Source organism: Saccoglossus kowalevskii, chromosome 9 (assembly GCF_978046115.1).
Source record: "Saccoglossus kowalevskii chromosome 9, keSacKowa6.1, whole genome shotgun sequence".
Classification (NCBI taxonomy): domain Eukaryota; kingdom Metazoa; phylum Hemichordata; class Enteropneusta; family Harrimaniidae; genus Saccoglossus; species Saccoglossus kowalevskii.
Genome location: NC_140649.1, coordinates 14,400,660 through 14,417,113, shown reverse-complemented (window position 1 = coordinate 14,417,113; position 16,454 = coordinate 14,400,660). Strand labels below are relative to the sequence as shown.

Sequence of the window (16,454 nt, the reverse complement as noted above, 5' to 3'; positions counted from 1 at the left end):
GAGTGCGCCCAATTTCAATTGTGAGTTTATGACTTCAGCAATGTAACCAGTCAAGGTCTTTCAATGCTAATTACTATGACTACAACAAGGAATGGAACAGAAATTGCAGTATAAGACACGGTTTTGCTAATGATATAGCTATATTACTCATAGTGTAGCTTCCTGTGGCAACACTCTATGTTATGCAGTTTTTGTTAGCAAAATAGCGTCTCATACTGTAATATTGCCGTTCCATCCTTTTTTTGTGATCACAGTAATAAGCGTTTTAAGAATATATTTTTCCAAATTGTAGATGAGTTTTTTTAACTATATAATTCTAATAAGGTTGACATATCTGATAATTATATTATATATATAATGTAATGTTACCAAAAATTCTGATTGGCTGAAATATTTATATGATATTTGGTTGGCATATTCAATATTTATTCACACTTACTGGTTCATGTTCTAGTAACCATGGTGGGTCTGAAAACTCTGGCAACAGGTTGGCACCAGATGATGGTGGCACATTCGGATCGGAATGTAACTCCAAGCTGCTTGTTCTGTCATGACAAAGATTAAAAAGTTTATTTGGTTGCACTGTGATGTAATGTACAATTTTGTCAACCGGCATGAAAATGTCTGATAATGAATGTCAATCACTGATCAACACTGACACTCATTCTGCTGTAAACAACATTGCAAGCAAATTGTTTTATTAATAGGGACACATACATGTACATTTAATAAAGCAGAAGAGAACAACACCATTATTTTAACTTCTGGTTCAAACGACCAGTAGCCTGGAATCCAGCCATTCAGAGTGCCCTTCCCAGAGCACTTACGAATGACTGGTGAATCGATCACTATGTAAATATGCAGACAGCACAGAATTTTATGTCATCATTGATTGGGTGTCTCCATGACTTCAGTGCATTACCACTTCAGTGACTGACCAGTATGTAGGGCCCGCCCAAAGCCCTCTGGACTGATTCACTCGTCTATTATTTGTAAATTTTCAAAATTACTTGATAATAGATGGCAACTAGTCCAGTTATTGCCAACCAGTTACTGTGCACAGGCATAAAATGTAAATGTATTGCGGTGACCTATATTGTTTTAAAAAAAATAAACTTAAAGTGAGGTGGTCGTCGTGCTGCGCATGTGCAACAATTGTGTTGATAAACATTAATTTCCATAATCCAGTGCTCTCTTCAAATGGAAATCACAAGTATGAGGTTTAATCATCTTGACTCGACTTGGACTAATTACTGCCAGTGACTTATTTAATACCTTCCAATCACCTAAAAATTACCTAATTAAAGCTGGGAAAAATCAGTTTGTACTCATTGATCTGTGCAACAGTCAAAGTAGTCATCTTTGTTTATATGAGATCAATATATCTTGTGCATGCTTGGCCCGACCTTTAATATATGCATCTATTCAGGTTAGACATATTCTGAGCATTAGGACCAGGTCAGTATGTGTCTGAATGGTAAATATATAGCTCACTGTCACTCAATAGTAAGGTGGTCCATCCCATATACATATATTTATAGGAGAGCTTTGTTACTTAACTTTTATTCAATCAAAAGATTTTTCCAGATTTTAAGAAATCGCAATTTTAGGGTTTAGGGGAATGTATGATATGACAAAGATTGAAATTCAAAATATATCATTTATATGGTAAACAAAATCCAGGTATAATGTAAACAAATTGCTTAACATTTTCCCATGATCCCATTGTGAAATCCCAGGAATTGACGGCCTGCCCTTTAAATGAGAGATGATAAGTCAACAGTGGTGGATCGTGACGTAGGTATGTCAAATAACAGGGAATCAATAAAATTCATTCACATCCAAGGGGAACTACAGTACAGAGTGTGTTACGGAATTATCCCTTGCTTATCACGGAGATGATAATGACCAAACATGTTGTTATCGTCTGTCGATATTGATTCTGTTTACAGTCATGAAGTCAGTTCCACGGCGAGAGGAGGAATATTAATATTATTATTACATGTGTGAACATCGGTGTGTCATTGTTTATACAGTAGCATTCGAGTAACAGAACTAGTACCGGGACAGATTATTAAATGAATTGCCGATCTCTGAAATCTCGATTGCAGTAATTCTAGTTGACGTAGCACAGCTCGTTCATCCAGTACTCGCCAGTGCGACAGTTTTACTGAAACACTGTATTAAATAATACTCACTGCTCATCATCATCTTCGAAACCTTCAATATCAACTTCTATATCGTCCGCCATGTTGCTCTCAGTCCTTAATAGGACGCCCTCTAGAGCTAATGAAGTTAAAACGAATGGATTCAATCTGAACAGTCCCCGTCTCTGACAGGGTGACTGCGGCCATTTACCAAAGGGAATTGAGTGATAGATATAAGATTTTTTGTTAGGATGATGCATTTATTTATTTTTGAGAAATGTATCCGGCTATCATTCGTGAATCACAACTGGCGAGTTTATAACTAGTAACTCAGACCAGATTGTATTACTTGCGGGGAACCCCTAAATCTAATTATAATTTTATTTATTGTATGTCATGTATTATTTAATTTCATATATTATATTATAAATTGAAGTAAAATATATGAAAAATAAATAATTACAGTGTAAAAAACTTGATCCCGAACTAAGATTTTATTTTGTTCCGATTAGCATATTATATTACATTGTGAACTTGAATGTACTGAAATTTGAAATGCGGTACCAATATCCAATTTACTGACATGGTATTTTTCCGAAAAAAAAGAAAAAGAAAAAGGATCCAGGACTTTGCCGGAATAATAACTTAACCCATTTTCTTTGCGTTGTATGAAAGTCTGTTTTACCTCCATATCGGTTTGTGTGCCAGTCCAACTCGTTTTTAGGATGGGAGAACTATTCATTATGGTTTTCAAGCGATGTTTAATTTGTATGACAGTAATCTGTGAGTATTCTTAATAGTCTGTTCATTCATTGTTTACTATACCCTCGATGTCTAATTTAAAAAAAAAGAGGCAATTAAGTAGTTTTTCTGATGCATTTTATATGACTCGTATCGTACATACATGCAAAGCGGGGCAAGGTACTGATCATAAGTTTCTCGTATTAACTCTCGCACAAGGTGAATTCTCGTGTTTCGTGAGATTGCCAAGTGACAACACAGAATTTGCAGGAAACAAAATGGCTCCTGGAAGAGTGTTTTTGTTGACTTTGGTCTGCACTTTGTCGTCAAAATTCGTCCTTTCATCGGACATTTTCAACAATATACTGGACGATGTCTCACCGTGCGTGAACGTGTGCGATGACACATACTCACCTGAAACGATTTTAGACACAGATAATAAGGTAACGTCGTGATATTTTTTGTGTATGAAAAAAATAGCTGGTGGCGAAAATCAATGGGTTTTTAAATGCATTTCCCCACCACTGTCGTCTTTTTGACAAGGGCATAAGTGTAAAATTAGTCTTTGTCTGCATGCGAAGATAATTTTGAATATCAATTTATCGCTTTGGTTTCATGTTTTATTCTGTTTTCATGTAAAAAAAAATGTAGTACCACTGCACTACTACGTAGCTATAGCTTGAAATAAGACTTCTTCGCTGACCTTGGGCAATACTTTATTTTCTCTTTTGTCACTTCGTTAGACACTGTGTTAATAAAATATGCATATAGCCATCAACATCACACATCAACGGTATGTGACGAGTAATTAATGAAGAGTAACTGTTAGTGGTGTTGTTGACACACTTGCATTGTAACACATCGAACAATTGCTTATTGAACCCGAGGATATTCATACTAGTATTGTATTGTAAGAACGTAAATATCGTTTTATTTAAGGGATACCTTCACAAAAATGTTGAGAAAAACTCTCTAAATAAAAACTGCGTGTGAGATGACGGATATTTTTTTTCATTGGTCATGTGATATTGACAACATGTGGTCACTCGAAAACAAGCTGTTACCGTTATGTGATGTTAATCTTTTTTTTTTCAGGTGGACGATCTAAATGCTTGTAAAAGAGGATGTCGCATGTTTTCCGTAATGGAGCTCATAGTGGATCAGTCTGATGATTTTAATACAACATATCAACATTGTTCAGCAGGTATTATTAGTATTTAGAAATAAAAGAATATTTATTTTTGTCTAATACATATCACTGTGTGATACCAGTGATTCAGGTGCTCACTTATCATCAGAAATGTCCTAAGCTAATTTTGAGGCAAATGGAACATATTTTTACTGTAATATGTGAACTTCATAGCACAAAACTATACTAGACAGCCCAACAACATGTTTATTTTCCCAGTGGCCACTAACTGTTTCTCAACTTTTTTTTTTTTTTGCACATTTCGGCTTATATCTATATACACCATCAAATTACATGGAGGTCCAGACTTGTACACCTACACAATTGTTTTCTTGCATATCCAAACCAAGATGACTGAGTGGCAGCCATTTTTTGGTACATTGTTTGGCTCACATCCGAAATGCATTGTCTAATTACATATCCAAATGTGATACACTGACTGTTTGTTGATGCTGCTTCCTACATACATATTTCATATTTTGAACAACTTTGAACAAACTATAGATATGAAAAGGTTTTAATTCACTGTCTATAAGAAGCACATAAATACCAACCTTTCGTTATGTCATGTACATGCAAATATGAAAGGGGAGGTTGCTGTGACATTCTCAATGACTTGTCTTTTTTATAAATCTGTGTATTGGTTGTTTTCTCCTTTACTCAGATAGATTTCTTTTATTCATCCGTGAACGTATCAGTTTAATGATATTAATATGTGCTTAATAAATAAATAATGTGTAGTGGATAGATAAAAAATATGAATAAATAATTTTGCAACTAATAAATAAATAATACCCTTGTTTGTATTTGTCACTTTAAATATCATTAAAAATTTAAATAAAGACATCAACCACCCACCGACCCATCCAGCATAATAACATGTATATGTATGTTGTATTGACTCCTCTCTAAATCCGTAATTTTGGGCAATACCCATGTCTTTGTTTGGTATTCACCTTCTAAAAGTGTTGAGCCATACCTATTGAAAGCTGCCTGCCATGTACTTTGGATTATTCTATAAAATTCTATTTTGGGAGAAAAAAAAAAATAGTGTGTTTACTTTATTAAAAGTTAACATTTATGAATCATATAGAGCTTGGTGCATTTTAAATCTTACCAAAGGTAACATACTTTATTACTCTGTTGGAGATGTGCTGTCAAAAACAGTATTTAAGAATATCGTGAGTTGGTGGGGATGTTTATTTGGTATTTGTTTGGAGGTTCATATAATGTACTGACTGTTGTAAACGAGAATGCACTTCAATATAAGTCACTGCTCAAATTTATACTGCAAACTGGTTGATTTTCATTTCAGTGAAGATTGCAAAATTTTGTATTTGTAAAAATTTTGCTGGGTGTTCAAAGGTCATGTAGACATTCGAGAAACGTTCTCCTCATGAATCAATAAATCGTCAAAATTCTATAGTAGCGACCAAAACATTAAACTGTAGAATATACATTTTGAGGAATGGTATCTTTGTAGTTTTTAATATAACTCAAAGATTTAGTTGTCCTTAATAGGACATTTTGTCCAAAATGGCAACTAGCGTCACAGGACATTTAAAATTGTTTGCCATATTTTGGGTGTAAAACAGTAAATTTAACAGAAAACACTTAAGCCCTTTGTCTGAAATCATTTTGGGAAAAAATATTACCAAATTGCTGATGTCCTGTGAGAATCTGAATCACTGATGAATAAAAAAAATACTGAATTTCACTGGGTATAAATTAGAGGATTGGATGTTACAGGGATATTCACTTTTTTTGTGAAAGAAAAAATAAATTCAAATAATCAATAGGCTTTTATTTAGTACATTCAGACATCAGCACAAATTTATGAAAATAAAACTGTGTGAATAATTTAACCCTGTATTGTAACTACCCGGTATACAGGAATAGACATCACATTTATGGGGGTGTATTGCACTGATTGTTATCATGCATAATTCAACTATTTTACTTTCTAGCTTGTTCTGAGGCCTACCAGTTATCTCTAAGTAGCAGATATGCTTGCAACTTAGGGTGTAAAAGCGAAGTACCATTTGCAAAACAAAGGCAACAAGATGTAAGTATTTACATTATATTATGTGATTCTATCATATTCTAATCTGATTTCTTAACATATTGAGTTCAACTAATGGTTGTTCCATTGTATCCAAGATTGTTAAAATTCAAAAATCACATCTTACCATTGGGTTGAACACCAAGAAAAGTAATCAAACCAATACCCTCAGTGAGTGTGCTACTCAATTTGGAGACCAAGGCTACTGGCTGATGAGAATCATCATCAACTTACTGATACAACTTCAGTGTACAGTCTGCAGTTCAACTAAGCCTGATTGACTCTAGAATAGATTATTAAATTCCTATTTGATAGAATAGATGTAAAAATAGAACTTTGTTCATAGTTGAAAAATAATCTATATATATATATATATATGAACTATGTATTTGGTTAGCAATTTGCAATACAAAGAGTCAGGAAAGACAACTGTGATATCAAAGCTTAGGATCTGTTGCTTATCATACAGGAAAAAACAAATTTAATATGATGTTGAAAAGTAATGTCTCATATATGTAATCAGACCAATATTTGATAGCATTTATTATATTCTTTTTTATTATTATTGTTTATTACTTCAACTGAAACTGTCTCACGACTGATCGCCATATAATATACATCCCAACATCAGCTTTAATGCTATATACCGGTAATTCTGGTTGGTTCCTCTAACATCTGTGACCACTTATACCATCATCTTTTTATTGACACACAGCCAGCAGTGCCTGGAACATTCTGGATGTGTCATCATGAGTAATAAACTAAACCATTTAAAATCCAAACGTATGTAATCTGCTGCTATACATAACACACAGCAGTTTGTTTATTTATTTACCCATCAACAGCACACTGGACAGCCACTTACAGATGAGATAAAAAAAAAAAAAAATTAATAACTAGATAAATTACAATAAGTAATACAAATAAGTTCACAAACTATTAAATAAAGTTTTCTTAAATACAAAGGGAGAATCACTGAAATTATCACCACTGTTAACCGTAAAATCATTAAAAAATCTAGCTGAATGAATCATGAAACCCTTCTTTGTATGTAACCTTCACTCTGTTTAAAGGAACATGAAAGATACTCGTCTTCCTGGCATTAAGCCTCTTAACTTTCAGGTTAAAAATAAAGTATATATAGTGCATGATATCCCCTGTTTACAGGAGATATCATGCATTTTTCCAGAAATAACATGATATCTCTATGCGTTGACTCAAACCTTGTATAACCATACTGCATTGGCACCCTCTGAAATATTTATATCACAATTTCAATTAGTCTTTCACATCTGGAGAAGTTTGTGCTTTGGAAAAGAGAGAAAAATCTTGACATTACTCAGGTTCCATACATTGTATCAACATTTATACGTCTAGCTTTCTTGTACAGAGTTCATGACAAATCTTCAAAATCACTATAGATTGCTGGCATGAATATCTGATAAATTACATGGTATCCTGCATGTGTTATTGTTCTTTTATTGAATGACATTAAAGATAGACAGTATCTGTATAATGCTGTTTTAATGGTTACATAATCACTTTTGACTTAAAGTGACTCCCGTTCCAATTTAACTCCTTTTTTTTGTGCCCAACAACAAAGCTCTTTTCAGACAGTTTGTATTTATATCATTAGATATGCGATCAAAATTGATGACGGGGGAATAAAGGAAACGAATGGTCTGTGTTTCCTTGTAACTTTGAAATGAAAACTCTGATTTATGCGCTGAATGGTTTAACACATCATAAAAGCTTCATCAGTTTGACTGCTCCTTAATAGTTCGTTCAGAAGCTCTTTTGACTAAATCTTGTTCGGTTTTGAGTTGATGTCAGCTAAAATAAAAAAACATTATAAAGTGGAAGATGCTTTCTGAATGTATCAGAAATGATACACTTGCATTGAATGACAGATGGATTGTTGAAGTGTCGCTGAAATCACTTGTGAGAATCCTAATAGAAAAATTGTAGCTGTAACCTGTTAAAAAGCTTGCTGTAGTAATTGCACTAGTGTATGGACTCTGCCATTCTGAATAATACATGTATTATTACAAATCTTCTATATTAAAATAGAAAGTGTCAGTATCACTACACCTAATATTTGTTTTTACTCCAACATTTCAACTGGATCATTATTGTTAAAAAACAGTCCAACTGTAATGGAATTTTCATGTTCTTGAGTACTGTAAAATACTTTAATTTTGCCTAGAATTTACTTTTACCATTTTCCTAAGTGATTAGTCAGTGAAAATAAAAAACAGTGAACCTTTTTTTTTCAATATTTGACATTAAACTTGTCAACAATAAACTCAATACAAAACACCCAAAAAGTCTTTTCAGCACAAATTAATTCTAGCTAATATAAAGTATGTTACAGTATGGGTATGTATATTTTACCCTATGGCTGTCATTATGTGAACGTACATTGTATAGTCTGGGGCACAACTATCTTCATGGATGAGAATATTCCACAGATTTCTAAGCCCCAGGGGTCAATTTTCTGAAATGTCTAAATCCGAGGAGAAAATAAATTTATAAGAATATAAATCTTGTTTATTCACCAGAAGTAAACTGTCGGGTCATTGTTGTGGGCTGCAAGAGGCCTGTATCAGTGTATGGTTGAAGGGAGACAACTCGCGGTGTCTCCAATGTGGAATCATAAAATCCGAATAAATATTTCTTTTTTAAATCCCTGCTTAATGTTCATCAGTAATAAACTACATTTGTAATACAATGCATTTTTCTTACCTCGGAGTGAGCTGCCCTGTCGCCCAGCGGAACCAATGACTTGGACTTGGAAGTCGTTAACGATGTCAGCCTGGACCCCGGCTACTTTACTTTCAGCTGAAAATTAAAATTCTCATTCTCATCCCTGTATCTTGTGTGGTAATAGTAATTGATAAACAAATGCTGAAATTGAAATAAAATCATGTAAAATGAAAAAAAGAAACTTAATGGGTTTTTTCATTTTCATATTCCTACACTCAGGATTAAACATAACTTTAAAATGAGTTATTTATTAAAATGTAAATCTCTGATCCCACAGGTTGAAGATCTGCCACCTAGAATTCATATTCTAGAACCTCTAATGATGGTTCGTAGTTTTTATAACAATTTTGTGGACAATGCTAGAAGCTATGCATCCTGGTCTTGGTCTATGTATGTGGAATCAGAAAATGGTAAAGTTTATATGTTTAGCTCTGAGCCAGAAATATATACAGCTAATCCGTCAATGGAAAGACTCGTAGCTGGTGAGTACATTTATTAGAATACATGTATGTCGCTTCACAAGGGTTAGTGGATAATAAAATCTTAGATGCAAATGACTTTGGAGAGCAATAAGCCGGCTTATATTAAAAGAGTTTTCTATTTTCTGGGCTTATAATAAACAAGGTGTCTCTATAATGTATCTCACTGTATAGTTCTTGTTCTGATTTGAAAAACGATGAGTATAATGATATTGTATGTATTACTGTTACCAGAATCACAACTATAACTATATAATAATTTGTTTATATAACACATTTTCCAAAAAACATGGTGTATCAAATTAGTTTATAACCAACCATGGTATTTTCTGCTCCACATCATATGTTGTGTGAATGTTTTTTTCTTTTTAAAAACTCGTTCATTTCTTTTGGTCAAATACAAAAATGGTACGCAATCACTTTAAATTTAAAAAACAATTGATTCTATTATCAGGAAGTTATCCAGCAAAATGGGAAGTCTTTACTGTAAACATCATTAAGCACAGGGTTTGTTAACTGAGCAGTGAGCTAGCACAAATAAAATTATGTCTGATGAAGAAAATGAAATTTAAATTTTGTTTAAAGTCATCAGAACCATCCAATTTGTTTTTTAGTTTAATGTCAGAGGGAAAAATGATGTCTTATAATATTGTGATCACTGAGTGATCAATCACTGTTTCTAATCAAGGTGCCAAAAAACTGTTTAATTTTCAACCCTCGCTAACAAAGTGTGGTTAAAATGAACATTCTGTACAAAACTTAGATTTGACGTTGTTCATTCATGTCTTCATTCTTAGCAATTAAAAGTGAAAAAAGCATTTCTTTATCATAAACTTTTTTTTACAGCGTCCTTCAATTATTCATTATCTTTTGCACTGTGACTATGTCAAATGATTCCGTTACCCTGACGAACAAAATGTTAATGAATCCAAATTCCTCAATTTTGTATCTTAATAGCTTTTAAACACAATTGCATAGACAAAGTAACGTCTCGTTTATACAGAGAGAGAAATAATAGATTTTTATTATTGTCGCTTTAACTATTTACATTTTGACATGAGATAAATTATGTTGCAATTTGGCATACCGTATTTGCTCAATTGAAATTACGTCTTCAATAGAAGAATTACAGTAGATATATACAATGCAGTAGTATTTTTAGTAATCGTTGTCCTAAGTAACTATTCAAAATAGTGTTTTATTTACTGGATTATTAAAATAATACCGGGTACTATTTAGGATCATAGACACACTTGTGTCATTTAGGTAAGTATATTTGCTGATAATATCTAGCAAATATGGTGATAGAAATGAAAAAAGGCAGCCTTTGAACAACAATTCATATTACTTTATTTGTATTAGAAGCATTTATTTGTTTATTATCCAGGATCAGACAAAATACAGCGTGATATGGAAACTAACCTGCAGCCCATCAAGAAAGATGAATCTACCATGTATCCAGATATAGATAATAATAGTGACTGGCTGGGATGTGTCTCTAAGAAATCTGGTTTACCTCGCTGGGTATTGAGTGCCACTATATTACTTTCATCCATGGCGTTGTTATGGCTGTGTTGTGCTACAGCAGTCACAGCTCCCGATCAAAGAGTACCAAAAGAGGTAGGAGTTTCTGTTCAGAATCGTTGTCTCAAAATATATGCATTTCGTGGGCAGTTTTCACTTTATTTCAGAAATATTATTGGTTCTCTTTAAGCCTATGAGCACCAGTTAACTTTTGTCTTATTTCACAAAACAAAACCCACTTAATTTCAAAAATGTTCATTTTTTCCATAATTAAAAATATATATAAATTTGTAAAGTAATGAATTTTGGCTTTAAAATTATTTTTATTGGGGTCAAGTAGATTTGATTTTTGTGTACAGTAAACAGGTTTTATTTTGCAAGAGACAAATGTTTTTTGAATTTCTCTGGTGTCATTTGACATTAAGGGTCAGTGAAATTTTCTATCAGTTTGTAATAATACCTACTATTCATATACAGTAAAACCTGTCAAAACCGACCATGACTTGGACTGGGATCTATGGTCGGTTTTCAGAGGGAGTCTGTTTATTCAGGGTGGGCGTGACTTCGATTGAAACAACAATTACATGTGCTGTAAACACGGGACAAATAAAAGACACAGGAGTTTGCCTCCTGTGATTATACATGTATTTACATTTATTGTATTGTTTCAATAAAATAATTTACCAAACAAGACAAGAATATTATGGTATGTACATGAAATCAATAAACATTAAAATAACTGTTGGAACAGACCGGGTAAGTATCGCGTATCGTAACTGAAGGCGTCCATTTTGAATGACATCACAATGTAAGTTCACGTGAGCTACATGTAATTATCATAATTTATGCAGACAGTCGATTTTGCTGTTAAGTCAATGAATCAAATTACGATGTAAAAAAATCATCAAGTTTTGAAGAACATCTTTTTTCAACGATTTTGTTTTCCGTTCGAATTATGACATTTTGGATATCTGTCAAGTAACTGGAGTCTTTGTTTATTGTGAAGTTTTGTAATCTTGTCAACATGTCTAGCACATTGCCATGCGTCAAGTCATGGTCATCGTGGGGGTCAATAATTTGACTGTCGTTGCAATTAATGTCATTGTTGTCTGTAGATTCATGGTTTTCTTTGTCTGCAATAAAATTCTCAACAATCTGTTGCTCTCACTCGCCGTCATACATTGCTTCAGTTGGTATACGTTCATCAAAGTGGAAGTATTCATCAACGCTACACTGTGTTTGCGGGTCTGCAACTTGCTAAATAAGGTTTCCGAATTCTTTGTTGTCGTCTGCTTCTTTGTCATCATAAATTTCAATCTTGAAGCCCCCTTTACGGAAACATTCGAAAGCACAAAATTGTCGATCAGAATCGTTATGGAAAGAAGAAAACTCAATGTCTTGATTATTGAAGAAGTCATAATGCAGTGTGCTTCACCGCAATTGAAGTTGATGACCCCGATCATTTGTTTATATCCGGGGTCATTACACTGTCAAGACATCACGCGATGCGAGGGCGTGTGGTGTGAAAAACTTAATCAGTTGCTATTGTTTTACACGAGACGTTACTTGTAGTGTGAGATTTGATATTGTTTCTGTGACGTTCACGGTAAATTTAAACAATGAACACTTTTTAGGTCGGGCAGACCGGATTACTAGATAGCGGATGTGGTGCAACTGGTCAGATGGTCGATGTATTCAGTGTGAATATTGGACTTGGGACCGATCAATGCGGTCGGTGTGCGGAGTAGACAGTGGTCGGATTTCACAGGTTGTTTTAACATAGGCGTCTATGGAGAAATTTCGGGACTACATAAATCGGTCGGTTCTGACAGTAGGTCGGTTTATCCAGGGGTCGGTTTTGACAGGTTTTACTGTATGAGAAAATTGTGGTTGTCTTTATTAGGAATTTTTCAGATGTGCTCAAAAGCTTGAGTAATTTTCATCTAAACAATATCAAACTTGGTTATACTATTCATATAAAAAAAAAAAATTATTAAATCTTGCCCAAGACCAATTTTCTTCTATATTTTTTTAAAAATTTTAATCTGTGTGACTTATTTGTTGTCATTAACTCTGTTCTAATTTATTACAGAAACTAAGTATTTATGGTGATTTGGAATACTTGAGTGAAAGCAAAGGAAAATATCCATATCCAATCTATATCAAACCTACCTTAGCGCACGGCGATGATGAAGCAGAACCATTACCAATTAAAATTGATATTTCTAAAGAACAGTCACAAATCTGAACATATTATTGCTTTGCACTTTTACATTCTTCGCTTATTTCAATGAATTTGTAAAAAAAAATGTTGGTTACAGAAATTCAGCCTTAAACTGTGTGTAGCTTATGACTTACAATTTTCTTCATGCATGTTTTCGTGCGAGAACTTAAACATATTATTGTAAATTGTGGGTGGGGTTGATAATGTGAAGCCCACATCAGCCAATATTGACTCCCTAGTCAGTTTTGTGTAGTTCTAAGGCCACTTAACATGCTGGTGATAAAGCCTCCATGTAATATAGTGGGATAATTTTACATACCACAAAATATACCACACTTGCACTACATACCCCCCCCCCCCCCACTTAGAAATTATGATAAATGTATTTGTGATTTTTAAATAATATGAGGTGATTTTTGTTATTAGGTATTTTAACATAATCATTCTGTTATCGGTATATTGTGATTATTGGTTTATATGTCTATACTTAAACAGAAATTTTGTCAGGATTTGTGTATGTGGAATATTTTTGGAGGAAGTGGGTGGTATTTTTGTCTTAATTAATATCTGCAAATGTCGAGAGAAATTATTAAAAATGTTGTCATTTGATTGTCTGTGTTTCATAGTATTAATTTCCCAGCATACTTATTAATATTTATGTTGTGCACTCACTGAATATTAGTTGGTTGAACTTTCCACTAGTGTGGGGTTTCAAATTTATGAACTGTATAATTATCGTCTCTCCATCACTTAAGTACATGTAGGTCATCACGAGAACACATATACATCGACTACTGTGATCTGTTAGTTGGACCACATGCTATTAGTTCAACCTCCTGCTTTTCTGGGGATTCACCTTGGTAATTTTTTTTAATGAACAAGAAATAACTATTTAGTGTATTAGTAGTAGTTCTATTAGTAGTGTATGCTCTCACAATTAAGCTTATGGCAAATTTTGTATATTGGAGATAAGCTTCAGGTAGAGCATACCTTTTAGCTTTTCAGTGTTTCATGCTTTACTGTTTGAAAATACCTTCTTGATCGCTTCAGTTCTACAAGTGGTTGACTAAAACCCATTCAACCACTAAAAAAATATTCAGTTTTTTAAATTTCACCATTTCAGCCACCTCCAAAAATAATAATTTGTTACTGGTCCAACTAATGAACAGATAATGGTATTTAACAAAACTATAAAAAACTTGCATTTAAATTAACTCTAGGCTGCAGTGATGTGATCAATTTCATCCTTTACAGGGAGTGGGACCTACTCAATGCTATTGGGAAACATGACAATTTTTAATATAGAGTGGCATGTTTTGAATTTGAATTAGAATAGCAAATAAACAAGCTTGATTGGCTGATTACTAGGCTCTACACATTTTACTTGTTAATGAGAGATTAACTTACAGGAAACAATTGGGGTGTATATATTTATTACATATATTTACATTAATGTCACATGAAATAATTGTTTATTTGTCATGCATATTTCACTTCAATGATTCGGATGTGTACTGTATTGGTCACATTCATTCTACTATTTGACGATAAACATGAATTTATATAAAAATCAGATTTTATTGTAACACAAATCATGAAATTAATGCCAAGTTACTGTTGATTTATGCTGGTATTCATTTAAATAGTTTTTCGGAGGTATAACCGATCGTCGGGAATTAACATGGTGGGAATTTAAAATCAAAGTGAAAGCATTATACTTAAACTCTTGTTAGATACAGTGTGTGACAGAAACCTGTTACCTTAGTTTATCAAACACTCATTTATAAAACGAAATTGGTCAATTGGCAATCAACACCCAGGTAGAATTTATAAAACTTTCACAGGTTACTGTCGTGCACTGTAACTTATTTTATTATCATGGCTTGCAGAGTCTTGACTGGCTGACAAGTAGAATGCCTTTAAATCTGAAATCAGTTTCTACTCGCATGGTAAATAATAATTTCAAGGGTTCGATATATCGGTAATATTGTTTTGATCATAATTTTCACAATTTCAGTTCATTGGCCTATTTACATATTTTCCAACTTTTGTGTTTTATTTGTAGAATTTAATCTGTATTAATAAAAAAGGGATACTGGTGAAGAAGTGTTGCAATTATTTGCTGTTCAATAACTTGTTTGTGAGTGGTTGTCAAATTTGGTGTTCAACAGACTTATTTGTATTTGTATGCGTATGCGTATGCAGTGAGTAGTTGTAAAGAACTTGAAGTACCATTTGTTTGCTTTACTGCTGTTATTAAATAAGCCGTTTTAGTTTTGTGAGGGACAAGTTTTCATGAATTTTGCGAGTGAAAAAAACATAAGTTTGTAGCAATGAAAATTTCTCAAGTTCTATGATAGTGTCATTGACTTGTGCAAAATTTTGTCTTTGCGAGCTGCATCAAATTTTGAAAGCATGAATATTTCTTGCAGTGAAAATTAAACTGATTACAGTATTCATATACGAGTTTTGGTTCGTAAACTAGTTACGGGCAATGCCGTCGCAGCTGATTGCAACTCAGTGCTGATCCACACATATTTTTAGTCCCCGTTCGGACGCAGTCCGAAAACGGGGACTTATGTTTTGACCTCCATGTGTTCGTGCGTGTGTGTGTGTGCATGTCTTCGGACCTGTATCTTAGAAATGACTGGACCAATCACAATCAAACTTCACACATACATCATACATGATATTATACATATGCACGTCAATTTGTTTCACGATCTGATTCAAGATGGCCGAATGGCGGCCATTTTTGTGCTAAAAATCATCAAAATCAAGCATTCCTCGGCTGTTTACAGATGGATTTTGTTCAAACTTGGTATATACATTAGACATTATAGGACCTTGACGCACATCATTTTGTTTCACGATCTGATTCAAGATGGCCGAATGGCGGCCATTTTTGTGCTAAAAAATCCTAAAAATCTCCCATTTCTCGGCTGTTTACTGATAGATTTTGTTCAAACTTGGTATATACATTAGACATTATGGGACCTTGATGCAAATAATTTTGTTTTTCAGATAAGATTCCGACTGGCGGCCATTTTGTATTAATGAATATGGTTCTCGTGCCATATCTCTGACTTGCTTTCACTGATTATGTTCAAATTTTAAATATTCATTATACATCATGTCATAGATGGACAGATATATTGGTTTGACGATCCTATTCAAAATGGCCAAATGGTGGCCTTTTTTGTGCTAAACAATCATCAAATATCAAGCATTTCAGGCATTTATGGATGGATTTCATTCAAACTTGGTACATATATTAGACATTACAGGTTCCTGATGCACATCATTTATTTTTCAGATCGGA

The 16,454-nt window shown here is 33.5% G+C and overlaps 2 protein-coding genes across 2 annotated transcripts in view; one reads left to right on the top strand and one right to left on the bottom strand.

The window, feature by feature from the left end:
- LOC102805858 (deubiquitinase MYSM1-like) overlaps positions 1-2,264 on the bottom strand; it is a 38,947-nt gene extending 36,683 nt beyond the window's left edge. The window contains exons 1-2 of the mRNA XM_085503185.1: positions 2,199-2,264; positions 440-545 (exon numbers count right to left, since the gene is read on the bottom strand). Of these exons, the coding sequence (XP_085359311.1) occupies positions 440-545; positions 2,199-2,251 (159 nt within the window). The 5' untranslated portion in view covers positions 2,252-2,264. The remainder of the gene's footprint in view (positions 1-439; positions 546-2,198) is intronic.
- An 855-nt stretch (positions 2,265-3,119) lies between these two features.
- LOC100377241 (transmembrane protein 59-like) lies at positions 3,120-13,232 on the top strand. The gene is made up of 6 exons (XM_002738278.3): positions 3,120-3,331; positions 3,984-4,092; positions 6,045-6,142; positions 9,183-9,387; positions 10,772-11,004; positions 13,001-13,232. Exons 1-6 carry the CDS (start codon positions 3,167-3,169, stop codon positions 13,154-13,156), a joined length of 966 nt encoding a protein of 321 aa, XP_002738324.1. The 5' UTR covers positions 3,120-3,166; the 3' UTR covers positions 13,157-13,232.
- Positions 13,233-16,454: the final 3,222 nt, after the last annotated feature.

Coding starts and splice junctions, on each gene's coding strand:
- LOC100377241 (XM_002738278.3), top strand. CDS start 3,167: ATGGCTCCTGGAAGAGTGTTTTTGTTGACTTTGGTCTGCACTTTGTCG. Junction 6,143..9,182: donor CAAAACAAAGGCAACAAGAT/GTAAGTATTTAC, acceptor CTGATCCCACAG/GTTGAAGATCTGCCACCTAG. Junction 11,005..13,000: donor ATCAAAGAGTACCAAAAGAG/GTAGGAGTTTCT, acceptor AATTTATTACAG/AAACTAAGTATTTATGGTGA.